Source organism: Acomys minous, assembly GCF_964271855.1.
Source record: "Acomys minous genome assembly, chromosome: 11".
In the NCBI taxonomy this organism is placed as follows: domain Eukaryota; kingdom Metazoa; phylum Chordata; class Mammalia; order Rodentia; family Muridae; genus Acomys; species Acomys minous.
In genome coordinates, this window is record NC_140492.1 from 26,047,100 (window position 1) to 26,061,210 (window position 14,111).

Sequence of the window (14,111 nt, forward strand, 5' to 3'; positions counted from 1 at the left end):
GATTTTCACAAGGATATCCTGGTGGCAACAATGAAAACCACAGCTTATAATCTAGGATATGTGAGTCAACGAATCTTCACAACCCCAAGGGGTACATAAATGAGCTATTTTTACAAATTACAAGGATAATAAGGGTGGTGAGGAAAAAAAAACAGATTGTGGTTGAACTCTGGCTAATAATTTTCTACACATCTTCACGTCAGTATCTACGTTTAAAATAAAAAACAAATTTCAACTTATATGCACAACGTGACTGAACGTTCACTGTGAATTTCTTGAACGAGCTTCCACCTGACTGTATTCAGGTTGTTGTAGAGTCGGTTTATTTACTCATCTAATAAAATCAAGAAGTATTAAGTCGGCGAAGTGTGATGTTCCACTAGTTTAGGTTTATGATATTCTCCTTGCTGACACAAATGAGACTGAGTTGGAATACTATACTTAAGGCATAAATTATTATCAGCTTCACCACATTTGACTCCTTATAATTTAATTGGAAGTCTGAGAGAATTATATAATCTTGTGACACAAAGCCCACGGTCGAGTCCAAGTATGCTGGGAATTTTATCCATTTTACAGAAAAAAAAATTACTCCATATCGAATAATGATTCCTAATTTTTAACTTAAAATTTGACATTAAAAAAATAGAGTGAGTTCATTTAAATTGTATGTCTCTGGCTTTTCTTAAGTGAAAGATAAGGCTGCATCAATCCACATGCTCTCATGGAAAAAAAAAACCTGACAGGTGCTCGCTAGCAGCAGAGAACTAAAATAGGCCTGTTTGTTTCAGATGCCAAAAGGCAAGCAAGGCCTGGCCATGCTTCACCAATTCACCTGTTTGATTTAGCAAATATCTGGAAGCAGAACTCCATTATTCTACAGTATTCAATATTCCTGGTGTTAGACATGTTAAGATACCTTATTTCATGTAGTCTGACCTAGTGTCTGGTGGCACATAAAAATATTATCTTTATGAACTCTTTACATATGAAATCAAGATTCAGGTCTGCCATGCTTGGTGCAAGCTGCAGGAAAAAGAGAATAAAACGAGCGGCCAATTGCTTTAAATTATATCAGATCTTTACTGAATTATTTTGATATATATTATTGTTCTTGTTGCTATTACCATTTGGGGTAAATGTCTCTTTTCTTTCTTTTCACTGAATTCAGCTGTAAAGAATAAATGAACCAAAAAGAGGTCGGTAAGACTTAATGGGGGAGAAGACTAGCTCAGTGAGAAGGGCCTGAGGTGACTGTGCAGCACCCACAAAAAATCTGGAGATGGATGCCAGGCATGGTGGCCCATGCCTTTACTACCAGCACTCTATAGGCCAAGGCAGGCAGATTTCTGTGCATTCAATACCAGCATAGGATGGCCAGGGTTCTGTTACACAGAGAAACTCAGTCTAAATAAGTATATAATACTGAGCATGGCTGTACATACACTTAGTCCAACATGGCAGCTGGTGACAGGTGATGCTGACAGCTCCCAAGCCAGTTAGCCAAGCTGAATAACAAGGTCCCAGCCCAGTGACAGACTTGTCTCAAAACAACGAGGAAATATAGAAGAAGAAACTATATGACACCCTCCTTTGTCTACAGTTTTGTGCATGCCTGGAGCCATGCACCCATATACTCACATGTATGAAATGAATACACAGAAAACATGTTCTTACAGAATTATTTTGTAGTATCACAGCAAAGCATGGTGGTAAAAAGGAAGTCTATGCAGGAGAAGCAGAAAAACAGAGAAAAGATAAAAATATTATCACTAGCTTAAATGAAACATATGCATTATGGCTGAACTATTAGACTTCATGTTCAACATTTATACAAGCAAATGCCCTGTTGCAATTACACACAAAAAAAATCATAATAAGTACATTCTCCTAATGTCACATAGTGTTCACCACAATGATAAAGAATCAGGAAAGGATAGGGAACAGTAGGGGACTGAAAGGACAGCCTATATCAGGTGATTAGGGACACATGAAAACACCTAGAGATACAAAACTAAAAAGATGAAATCAGCATCATCAGTTTCATCACATCCCAGGTGAGCCCACCTGGACAGCTAGCCAGCCCCTTTGCTAGCCATAATGCAATGGTAAAAATGAAGCATTGGCTGTTTTGTTACCTAAAGCACTTGAGAGAGAATGCTACCTACAACAGATCCCAAATTTTACTAGTGCTTTTAGCTGCACATTTTAAAAAGGCTTTCTTAAGAAGAAGCCTAATTTGTCAGGTCTGTGGAGGAAGAAGTATTTTAATATACAAAGAGGCAAAGAAATAAATGCGAAGGCCACTAGATTCTCTAACAAGGGTTGAAACATAAAGTCATGGCCAGAAATAACTCAAGAATGGCGAATGAGATGGCTAGGGGGCTGGTGGGGAAGGGAGTGGGTCTGAGAGGTACTTGTGAAGAACCCTGCTGACCTAAGTCTGGTCCCCTGAATGTATATGATAAAAGGACAGAACTGTCCTCAGCCTTCCACAGGTACCATAGCACATGTGTCCACATGTTCACATGGGGGTGTCCATAAAAGATCATGAATAAAATTAAACGTAACAACAAACAAATGAATGAAATAGAAATCCTAAAGTCCAGAGATGCATGCATAGGGATATTTTAACCTTACAAAATGTATCTAGGAAAGTCAGAAGTTAGAGGAAAAAAAATATTTCTGGTCACTAACCTAAATTAATGGAGGGGAAAGCCCTTAAAATGAACAATTTCATATTATTTATGAACCTTTTCAAATTTATGAGACACCTATATTTTCTGAAAGTAAGCGGCTCGGTACAACACGGTTTATTTATCTGCGCTGAACACTAAGGAAATCATTCAGCTAGAAAACCATGAAATCTCTCTTTAGAGCTTCAAAAGTCCAATCCAGACTCTAGAAAATAGACATGCTTAAACAAGCTGTTCTGTTACACGCAGATAAAAACAGAAAAAAAAATTGATTTTTTTCTTTTTACTTTTTACCTGAGTGTTTTTTTTAAAAAGGTCATAAAAACCTAGATATCATTATTATTATAGACTCCACCAAATTCCCTGACTTAAATGGATAATCGCTTGAATACAGACTGTAAGACCATTTTTACAAGCATGTGCCTAGTCCTAAGCTGGAAGATGTTTTTAGGACAGTGGACAGCATTTTAATTTTAAGATACTGCCCTACTTTAGACCAAGTTTCAATTTGGGAAGGAAATGTTATAGGTGAGTAAGACCTAAATACTCAGGATGTTCCCATGATACCCTTGTGCACCTAAATTGTAGGCATGTGGGGAATAAATGAGACAGATAATACCAGGAACAAAGTTTATAGCGAGGCAGTAAAGCCTCACCCCTGTGATGGCTCCGCATCAATAGAAACCTTTCTGCTAGGCTGCATAATCTCATAAAGCCTGTGAGAGAAGTCATACTTCGACTATTCAAACTCAATTCCAGACAGGTTAGACTGATACAGAAACTTTCTTAATCTTTTCTACAAAAGAGAATTAGTCTGTCTGAGTTTTGAAGTGAACTCGACTGTCTTTGAAATAGTAACTTTCACTGTTTTCCTTAATCAAGCTCAAATAAGGTTCTGACTTCAACAAGGACTAAATATTAAAAGAAAGGAGAAAAAGACCCTATATGTGAATTTTTTAAAGGTTGTAAGCATATTTTTATGGTATAGCAAATAGCCTCAAAAGCTATTAATAATAGTCCTAAAGTAAATTTAACATTTTTAATGGAAAATAGACTATGAGTTATTGTTGTATATTTTTGTCTAAGTCTCTTCTGGGTAGTCAACTGTTTGATAAAACTATATTCAAAGCTGCCTTATAATGAGTCATCATTATCGTTATGATTAGCAACTGGAACAGACTTTGTCTGTCTAAAATTATATTGTATCACATCAATTAAAAATATTAAATGTTCTGGTTTACCCCAAGAAATTAAAAACAAATATTTTAGGATTCGGTGGCAAATTCTAAATATCTTGAAAGTTCAAATTGTGAAATGCATGGGTTATGACAGATGCTGCATAACCCTGTCAAGTATTCGAGTGAGCAAATAACTGGATTGAACAGAAATGGGCTAATTTTTAAAAATGGACATCTTTGCAGTTACTCCTTATTTCATCTCTAAGAAGTTTTGATGCGTGCTCTAGCACCCAGCTCCTTAGCATACTCCTCACACAGCATTAACTTTGTGCCCCTTCAGTATTGTATTAACCACATTAGAAACAAATCAGTATTTTTATCTTCACAGAGGCCTAAAAACAAGTCTTTGATGACCAGAATAGTGAAAGATCCTTTGGAGATGGGATGAGAAAAGGGATACTAAAGCAAGATTGCTGTAACCTGAAATGGGATCTCCTCCTGTCACCTCCACCTCTTTAACCAACCCACTTCTGGACGTGTAGTGATGTATATTGGACTAGTACATTATGGCTAAAGGCTCACAGTGCATATCAAGAAGTTATCAGGCTCCTGCGTTGTGGTTAGTTTTTTCTTGTTTACCTTCTTATGGTCAAATAGCCCCATTTCCTGCTCAACCTATAAGCTCTTGTTTTTCATGTCCTCACAGTAAACTGACTGAGTTACTGGAACCCACATGTCCTACATTGCATTCCCTTTCATAGTTAGGCTTTCTATTGTTCTGAAGAGACAACATAAAAATGGCAGCTCTCACAAAAGAATGTATTTAACTGGAGATGACGTACAGTTCAGAAGTTTAGTCCACTGCCACCATGGTAGGAAGCATGGCAGCCTTCAGGCAGACAAGGCTGGAGAGATATCTGCGAGTTCGACAGGCAGCAGGGAGACAGAGACACACACCTGAACTGGTTTGAGCATTTGAACGCTCAAAGCCCACCACCAGGGACACATTTCCTAAAACTAGGCCCCAGCTACTCCAACAAGAGCACACCTGTGATAGTGCCACTCCCTAAGGGACTATGAGGCCATTTTCATCCAAACTACCACACTGACATTCTCAATTAAATTCTTTCTAACTTCACATAGGAAAAAACAAATACATAGGGAAAATTATTTTAAAATAAAAGTAAATTAGACATTACCTTTTAGAGATATTATCACATTAACACACAATTGCAATACTTGTCTTTGGCATGTTTAATAGCTTACTAAACAATATCCAGACCTAAATAGGAGGAGGGGGCTGATGACAATTTTTATTAGCATGAAAACTCTCTTAAAAATTAAAAGCTACATTCACCATTAGTCAACATCTTCAAAACTAGCTCTCGGGTTTTTTGTTGTTGTTTTGGTTTGGATTTTGTTTTCCTTTTGTTATGTAGGTTTACATTTCCATTTTCCCTCTTAGGCAAGAGATTCTGCCAGCCAGTCACAATGTGCATCACTTATATCTTTACACAATGATACGCTCTTTGGAAAATTCAAAAAGTTTGGCAAAGACTACTCATGCATGTGTATAAATATTTTTTTAATTAAATTGAATTTTTTCTTGTAATAATACAAAATATGAATATGTGGTTTTTATTTCTTATGTTTTTTTACTGATAAAAGAACTATCATTTAAAACAATTATTTCAAAATTGCTTGAGGATTTGAATTTACTCTGCCCTTCTCACTACAAACTGATGACTCCTCATCTGCAAATTCAAAATATAAACATACTTCCTAGCCTGAAATTTTTGAGGTGTCAATATGTTATCTTATGTGGAAAACTTGACACCTAATTTTAACCCATAATCTGCAGTTAAAACGAAAACCTCTTATACACCATATAGAATATATAAAATTCTACAGGAAATATAAAGTTTGTATTTAAACTCTGGTTCCATATCAAATATATCTCATAAAGTATTTGCAGATATTTTAAATTTTTAAATGTAAAATAAAAAACCCTAATGTCCTAAATTTTATAGATAAAGGATAGTCATATTGCCCAGGAAAAAACAGTTTACTTAATGATAAAACACAAACTGTGGATTCACTAGTATTTTAAACATAATTTTAAGCAATTTCATCCATGTGCTGGATGCTTAGTTTTTAAACATATTGCTGATTATTGTTGTATCACATGATCATTAAGTAACATATCAATGTATAATAACCACTTAAGATTTACCATTAAGATCTGATTTAGTAGTGATCTTACAGCACATGTACAGATATGCTAAAATTGTGTCTAAAATACATGCACTTATATTTATGTGGGCTTATGTTAGGAAAGCAAGATTGGCTTGATATTCAAATGTAATCAACGTAACTTATCATATTAATAGAAAGAAAAACCATATGTCATATTATGACTGACCAACTATGAAGATTAAAATCTACTTTGAGCAAAGGCCCTCATGAGTTTCTTCCACACCAAACTTGCAGAAACAGATTAACTTGGTTAACAAGACCCAAATGTTACACTGACTAAACTAAGGAGTATTTTATTATACACAGGTATGATTGTAAAAGGAGAAAATTAATTTTCCCTTGCCTCTTTTCAAGGATGCCCAATAATGCAAGACTAAGGCTGGAATATCTTGAGTAGTTGTCACACCATGATCCCATTATGACAGAATGTAGTTATAGTGATTTCACATCAAAGTGATAACTTAAGAGGGAAATCATCATGAGCTTGGCTGTGATACTCACTTTAAGAGTCAGATGTTATCTTTGAAAGGGATATTTAACAAGAAGGGCAGTCATTTGACAATTTGGTAATGGTCCTTAGGGCACAGTAGATATTTACCTTGTTTTACCCACTTAAGTTATATAAGTCCAGAGGACTGTGCAAGCACAAGGAGAGGTTGAAGCCTCCATGGTATAACCAATATTATTCATTCTGGTTACTCTTGGAACTTATGGGTGACTGGTTTATCAAAAAGCTGTCTGTACCAACTGAAAAAGGGACAATCCGTTCCCTGATAGGAACTGTCATTTGTAATTTAGCAGAGTTGAAAGGCAGACCTGCAGAGTAGACAGAAAATTAAAACATGGGCAGCTCCTGATTGGAAATTTATTCATGGCAGGTAATAGTACAGGCAGGATCTCTAGCATTACTCAGATTTAATTCTGATAAGGTAGATGATGGCACTTGAATCAGAGATTATAAATGGTGACAGGTTGTGACATATAGATAAGATGAAAATGAGCAACATCACTCCACAGAAGTGATTCAATATAGATGAGTTTCTTGAGCAGTCATATAATTATTTTTAAAAACATTTTAAAGATTTTCAAGAACAAGCCTACACTTTAATTGAACCATGCACCACTTCTATATCTATTTGTCAATAGATTATCACATTAATCAACTGATCAAAGGAAAAGAGTCGAAAATAAATTATATTTAAAATATGTAATGGAAATTGTCATTTCTGATTTCATCTGAATGAGGCACAACCTCAAAATTGTAGACAGGCTAGTTACCATATGAAGAGAGCAAATGTGGAGTATTGAGTTTTTACACAGCTATATGTATGAGAAGGATATGTACTTATAGCCTTAAAAAAGCAAGTTATTCATATTTATAAAGGAATGCTTTTTATTTTGGATTCGTATGCCGTTTTGCATTTTCTAATATAGAACTACATTATTACTTTGCCTTTTTTAGATATAATTCTCTAAACCGCAGAAACATGGTAGAGATAAACAATTTTCCACATGGGCAGGTATGTTAATTACCTCTTTTGAATTTGTGAAGTAGTCTATTAATTGTGATCAAATCTTGTTATACGTGGAGATTATGTAACACAGGTTCAACAACCCCTGGTGTTTTCCCGCTGAATGAGGGGACCACCTCCCTCGTCCCTTGAATCTGACTGACTAATCATTCACAGCAGAAGTGACCCTTTACTAACTACCAGAGCCATACTATGTGAAACACTATGCAGAACACTCTGTCTCTTAGGAAAAAGCACTGGTAGTACAGGACATGAACTTCAAAGGGAAAGCCCAAGGCCAATGCTCACTGTCATGACTGATGCCTAGTTCCAACTGTCAGTTATGGGAGAATATAATTCTGAAAGTTAATGTTGCACTTATACTAAGGACATTGGAGCTCATACAACAAGAAAAGTATGCTCAAGTTAGAATCAGAGTAAACACTTTGTATCTTGTATCATTACATTTCAGGCTAGTTAATCAACTATAAAAAAAAAACAGCAAAGTAGACATTTACTTGTGAATGTTAAATTTATAAAAATGGCTTTAGAGAAATGATAAACTATACAAGCCACAATTAATAATAGAAGGCAGGAAATGTCTGTGTAGCAGTTTCCTCTCTAATGTTAAACCTTTCCATATTGGAGAGAAACTTCTTAAAATATATAAGATGAGATGGGAAAATGGAACAATGGGATAATTTTGGACAGGATGCTTACGAGGAGGTGAAACTATAGGATGTACAAAAGGGAAGGGAAATGCTCCATCTTGCAGAGAAGCTCCTTCAGTCAGAAAGTAAACAACTCAAAATATCTTCAGGAAGACCCAGAAACTGACAAGATTCAAAAGGTCCCTTCGTTCCCCAAGAAAATATAAGCTGAGAATCATTGTCAGACAAGCTGGGCTGCTTAGACAGGGCTTAAAACAAAACATTTGATAGAGGAGGGACCAGCCAAACCACCTAGAGAAAAAAAGACCATGTGAGCTACCAGGAAAAGATGCTCTCCAACACTGAGAACATTTTAAGGCTTAAATTTAAATAGCATAATATGACAAAAATAGAAAACACAATGCTTTGCATTAATATTCATTACGTACCATATAGTAGAAATATAATGAATACTTGATGTCATTCATTTTGAAAGTAGTAAAGATTCTGGTACCTAATATACAGTTTCTCTAAGTTTCTCTAATATACAATGTGAAATCCTTTAAATTTTGATGCAATAAGTTGAAAATTCCATACCCAGTCTTACAATATGGGTTAAGGACAAAATGCATGCAAATATTCTGCAAGTAACCAGAACCTTTAATCAGCTAAAATAGCCTTGTAGATAGATAGATAGACAGACAGATAGATAGATAGATAGATAGACAGATAGATACATAGATAGATAGATAGAAAAATAGACAGCTGATAGATGGCAGGCTAGCAAAAGTTTTTATCTTTTAAAATTGTAAAACTTAGTTTATTTATTCTGAAATAGGATTTGTATAAAATTATCTCATTTGTGTTTAGTAAATGATCTGTAAACAGAACCATTGAGTTACCGCTGATGTAAGAAGACATAAAGTATGAGTTTTAAGTGACCTACTTAAAGCAATGACTATTTCTTTAAATGACTCACATTAAAACTTTTAAGTGTCAATATCACCAAAATATTTTAGTATACATATTTATAAACTTGAAATTCAACATAATATGTCATAAATCAATGTACTGTACAACAATTAAAATTCTTTGCATAATATTTAACAATCGAACTGAAAGCATTATTAAAAATACTTGAAATTAATAGAAAACAACAACAAATGCCATGTTATATGCACTTACCTGGAATAGATAAATAATCTACTATCCCAAAGATCATGGGTCCCTCTGGGTCCAGAATGAAAATAACAAGAATCAGTCCCATCAAACATGTTTAGCCCATCCTCTGAATTTTTTGAGGCATGGCTATGTACCACATCTAAAAGGACTATGATGCCCATTGAATGTGCTGTGTCAACAAGTTCTTTCAGCTCTTCAGGAGTTCCATAACGACTGAAGGGAAAGGCCAGAGGAAATCATTACACAACATTGAAAGCAAACAGCAACTGTACATCAATGACTATGCTCAGCATAGTATTAAATATTTTAAACACACAAATGCAGTATGATTGTAGTTATATAGAAGGTGTTACTTGTTAAAAAGAAAATTAAAGGCATTAAATAAAAATATTAATTAACAAAAGCTATTAAATGGAACTGATATGCTAGATAAAATTTGCATTTGAGATAGACAAAATAATAAAAGTCTATGTTTTTATCCTCAGGGTTTTTAACTTCTATAACCAAGCCAAGCCAATGGTCACTGATGCTTTCCACATGCTCATCCCTCTGACTGCATACAACTGAGCTGATGACAAAGGGCTGTTAGAATCCTTCTTTCATCAAAGTACTCACAGATTTCCATTCTGCATTTGTTCCTAAGCCAGAATATCCCCAGAATTAGAGGGCCAAGAGAATAACGGGTCATGTTTGACCAACAGTTCACACATGCAGAAAAGATGGGTATCTTATACAATGTCTCCTGGCCTACCAATAGTAGAAACAAAAGTCTCTTCCTGCAAGGCTTTCTATCACTTAAGGGAAATCTAAATGCTACTATCTTTCACGGGTCAACTTTACCCTCTAGACACATAAGTGACCATGATCTCTCTTCCCATCAGCTGACATGCTCCTTCATTGCAGAAACTGTGTACCTGTGCCTTTTCATGACATAGTAAAATGCTTAGCAAATAGCTATTCTGCTAATAAGCAGCTCTACGAGGCAATTTAGAGCAGACACTAAGAAGATAAAACGAATCATGTTATCTTCTGGAAAAATACTGTGATTCTAATGTCATGAAAATGAAGGAAGACTGAGGTCATGAGAAGACTGTTTCTCCTGCATCACTCTATCCCTTCCTCTCAATGTAATAGCCACACTGAGTTGGTTCTACTCACTGAACAACATGCCCAATAAATATGCAGCCCTACGTTTCATTAACATATTTCTTTCATTTTTTTTTCTTTGTTCATCAAATGTGTATTAACATATCTACTATCAGCCATAGATTTCTCCACATTCTGGAGACTGCACATTGAACATTTTAGTATTACTGTTTTAGAATGTACATGAAGAAGAGGAGACAGAAACATGAACAACATATGAAGAATAATGTAGCAAATAATTTTCCCATGGTAAAATGAGAAAAAAAATTATCTCAAAACAGTCATCAGTGAATGGTTTTTATTGCTGATACTGAGCAAAAAAGGAGTGAGGAAAAGTCATAAAAATATCTACAAGGGAACTATCCAGAGAAGTGAGTACAGGTACAGGAGCAACCAGGCTGGAGTGAGCTAAAAGCATATGAAGACTAAGGGAGATCTGAAATAAAATTGAAGAGAGAGAGAGAGAGAGAGAGAGAGAGAGAGAGAGAGAGAGAGAGAGAGAGAGAGAATGCCTAATAAATGCTGTCACATGACCAATGGACATCTGTGGCTTTCTGAAAGAGATATTAAATCACTGAGAGAGAATATGGGCAGAAGATTCATATAACTTAACATTCATCTTTAAATGCTTTACTTAGGCTATAGTGCAGAAAATGGATATTGGAATCAAGACAAACTTAATGAAGGAGAAAGAATTCAAAGGACCAATAAAGAATTACTGAAACAAGCCAGGTAAAAGACTGGTAGTGTGGACCAGAGTAGGAGCACTAGGGCAGGTGAGCAGCCAGATTTAGGATCTGGCAGATGGCTAAGTTTCATAATACGTAGGATACGAAAACGGACAGAAACGGAACAAGTATAATGCCAAAATTCTTGCTTAGACAATTAGAAAATGAAAATGTCACTTATTGAATTAGAAATATGATGGGGAAGGAGGATGGAGGACATGCTGAGGAATTTCATCTGTAACATTTATTAAAAATACAGCGTGCTGAAGAACACAACGTATATGAACTAGAAACTTCAACTTAGGAGTTTGGGTAGAAAGTATATTAAAGCCAAAGGAATGTATAAACAGTGGACAGACTGGAACTAGAGAGTTTCCTACTGATCAGAAAGATGAAAGTCAAAGAGCAGAAGGAACAAAAGAAAATAAACAAATAGTGAGGTGAGAGATGCCACAGCAGGATATCGTGTTCGGGAATTAAGTAGAAAAATAAAAAACTTGGAAGGAGGTGAAAGAAAGTGGCCGTGTCAAATGATTCTGACAGTTCAAGTTAAAGAAAAGTCACTTTACTTCAGGTGTAAAGGTCATCAGTAGCTTTAACAAACACAAGTTTTAGTCGAGAATAGACAGCTTATTCGATGAGTTCAGAAAACAACAGGCATAAAGTACTTAGAGATGTATATATAGGTAGGTTACACAAGAAAAGTCCAGGGAGATGTAAGGAAATTGGGTAGTGTCTCTTTCTACACTATTATATTCTTTTTTTTTTTTAAAGACAGAGTTTCTCTGTGTAACCCTGACTGTCCTGGACTTACTTTGTGGACCACACTGGCCTGGAACTCACAGAGATACACCTGTCTCTGCCTCCCAAGTGCGGGGAATACAAGCGTGTGCCACCACACCTGGCTCTATTATATTCTTAAGCCCACTCTAACCTTTCTCAGCTTATGTTATTGTTTGTTCTACTTCAAATATCATATCAGATTTAAATGTGGGGTATTATAATAGCAATTGTTTAGCTCTTGGTAACAATGGAAAACATTATATGTATGGGTACTAAATTAATGTCTATTTCCCAAACTGTAAACTACATGTGGCAGAATTGAGGTTGGGTTTGTGGTAATCAAAGGCACATGGGACCATTTTGTGTAGTCTTTCTTCCCACAGATCTATATTCTAGTAGGTTTAAGAGGGAAAGGAGCAGTCTAGCTGTGAATTGTGCATCCTACCTACAGGCTCCTATCTTACACCAATCTCTTCCTACAGAAATGTGTGAGTTCTTTAGCAGTGGCTTGCACAGGACAGCTTCTGACAAAGTATGTGCCTCCAAAGAAGAAGGAGACATTCATCAGTTGACCTCATTGCATGAAACCTGACATTAAATCTAGGCCAAACAAGGCTTCATTGATCTGAAGAAAGTGAATGACCTCAGACAAAGAAAACTTTCAGCTTCCATTAACCATTAACCATAAATGAGGTTACAAAAAAAAAAAAAAAACTAGGTTAAATGTTAAAATTCAACTTGATTACACTGTTTGAAATACACATGCAGATGAAATATTAATTTTTACCTTGAAGCTGCGAAAAAACTAGTGATTTGGTACCCAAAACTGGCATAGTAAGCATGTTCCATGATTGCCATCAACTGAATGCAGTTGTATCCTATATACACAAAACCCAAAGAAAATCAAACTACATGTAAAAAACAATAACAATTGCATGTTCTGAAGACATAACTTTAACAAAGAGTCTGGAAGCTGGACTCATCATGCAGTTCTATTACTTTGCCACAATTTACTTGTCTGACCTTCTAACACAATTTGGACATTTGTTTCTTAGAGCCACACTCTTCCTAGTTATTTGAAATGTCTTCATTTTAATACCGACAAATGATATGCAAATGTACACATAATTTTGCTTTAGAATATTAAACATGCAAATCTGCATATGCTAAACTTCAGTTTTACTTGTAATATCCATACTGAAGATTATGAGGTTCAATAAAAGTAACTGATTGCATGATATATGCTTTTTGCTTCGCCTCTTTTCATTACGATTCAGACATCTTACCATATGGTTTAATAAATATTAGCAAATTCATTTTTTTCTACAAAATAGCTCTTTTGAAGCCAGGAGTAATATCCCTATGTGATTATTCAACAGCAAAAATGTGTGTTTCATGTACACACACAATCACTGGCCAAACCCACAGCTTTTCTTTTACTATCTGAATATGTTTTTCTCTAGTGGTAAACAAAGTCACTCAAAGGTAGCAATTCAAATATTCATAATAGTGGTATAATTATCCACAAGTAAATAACAGAAAAAGACAAAACCTCCTGATTTTATAAAGAAAATAAAGAAATAGAAAAGCTTTACAAAAATCAGGTTTTTTTTTCTTCCAAGTACAATTCGATAACTTTTCACATATGATCTGCTTGCTCAGAAATTACATTTCTGCAAAACACACACTACATATTCTTATTTTCCTAATGTCCAATTCATAGAAGCCTCACATATTTTCTTAAGGAGCACATAAAAGCAGATTGACTAACAAGGCATCTAAAAATATAACTGAACTTGTGAGAAAAGCAAATACAAATTAATTTCTTTCTCTTTGGTTGCTGTGTTGCAGCTTCTACTGACTGTATTTTAGTGCATCATAGATTCCCTAAAAGTTACAAAAACAAATTCAGGATTAGGATTTACATAGTTGAAGCATTTCTCCCCAGTCTCAACATCTGGCACATTGCTAAAAGAGGGAA

At 35.2% G+C, this 14,111-nt stretch overlaps 1 protein-coding gene across 1 annotated transcript in view; it reads right to left on the bottom strand.

Moving 5' to 3' along the window:
• GBE1 (1,4-alpha-glucan branching enzyme 1) overlaps positions 1-14,111 on the bottom strand; it is a 234,914-nt gene that overhangs the window by 111,103 nt on the left and 109,700 nt on the right. Inside the window, exons 6-7 of the mRNA XM_084802365.1 lie at positions 12,918-13,008; positions 9,477-9,686 (exon numbers count right to left, since the gene is read on the bottom strand). Of these exons, the coding sequence (XP_084658491.1) occupies positions 9,477-9,686; positions 12,918-13,008 (301 nt within the window). The remainder of the gene's footprint in view (positions 1-9,476; positions 9,687-12,917; positions 13,009-14,111) is intronic.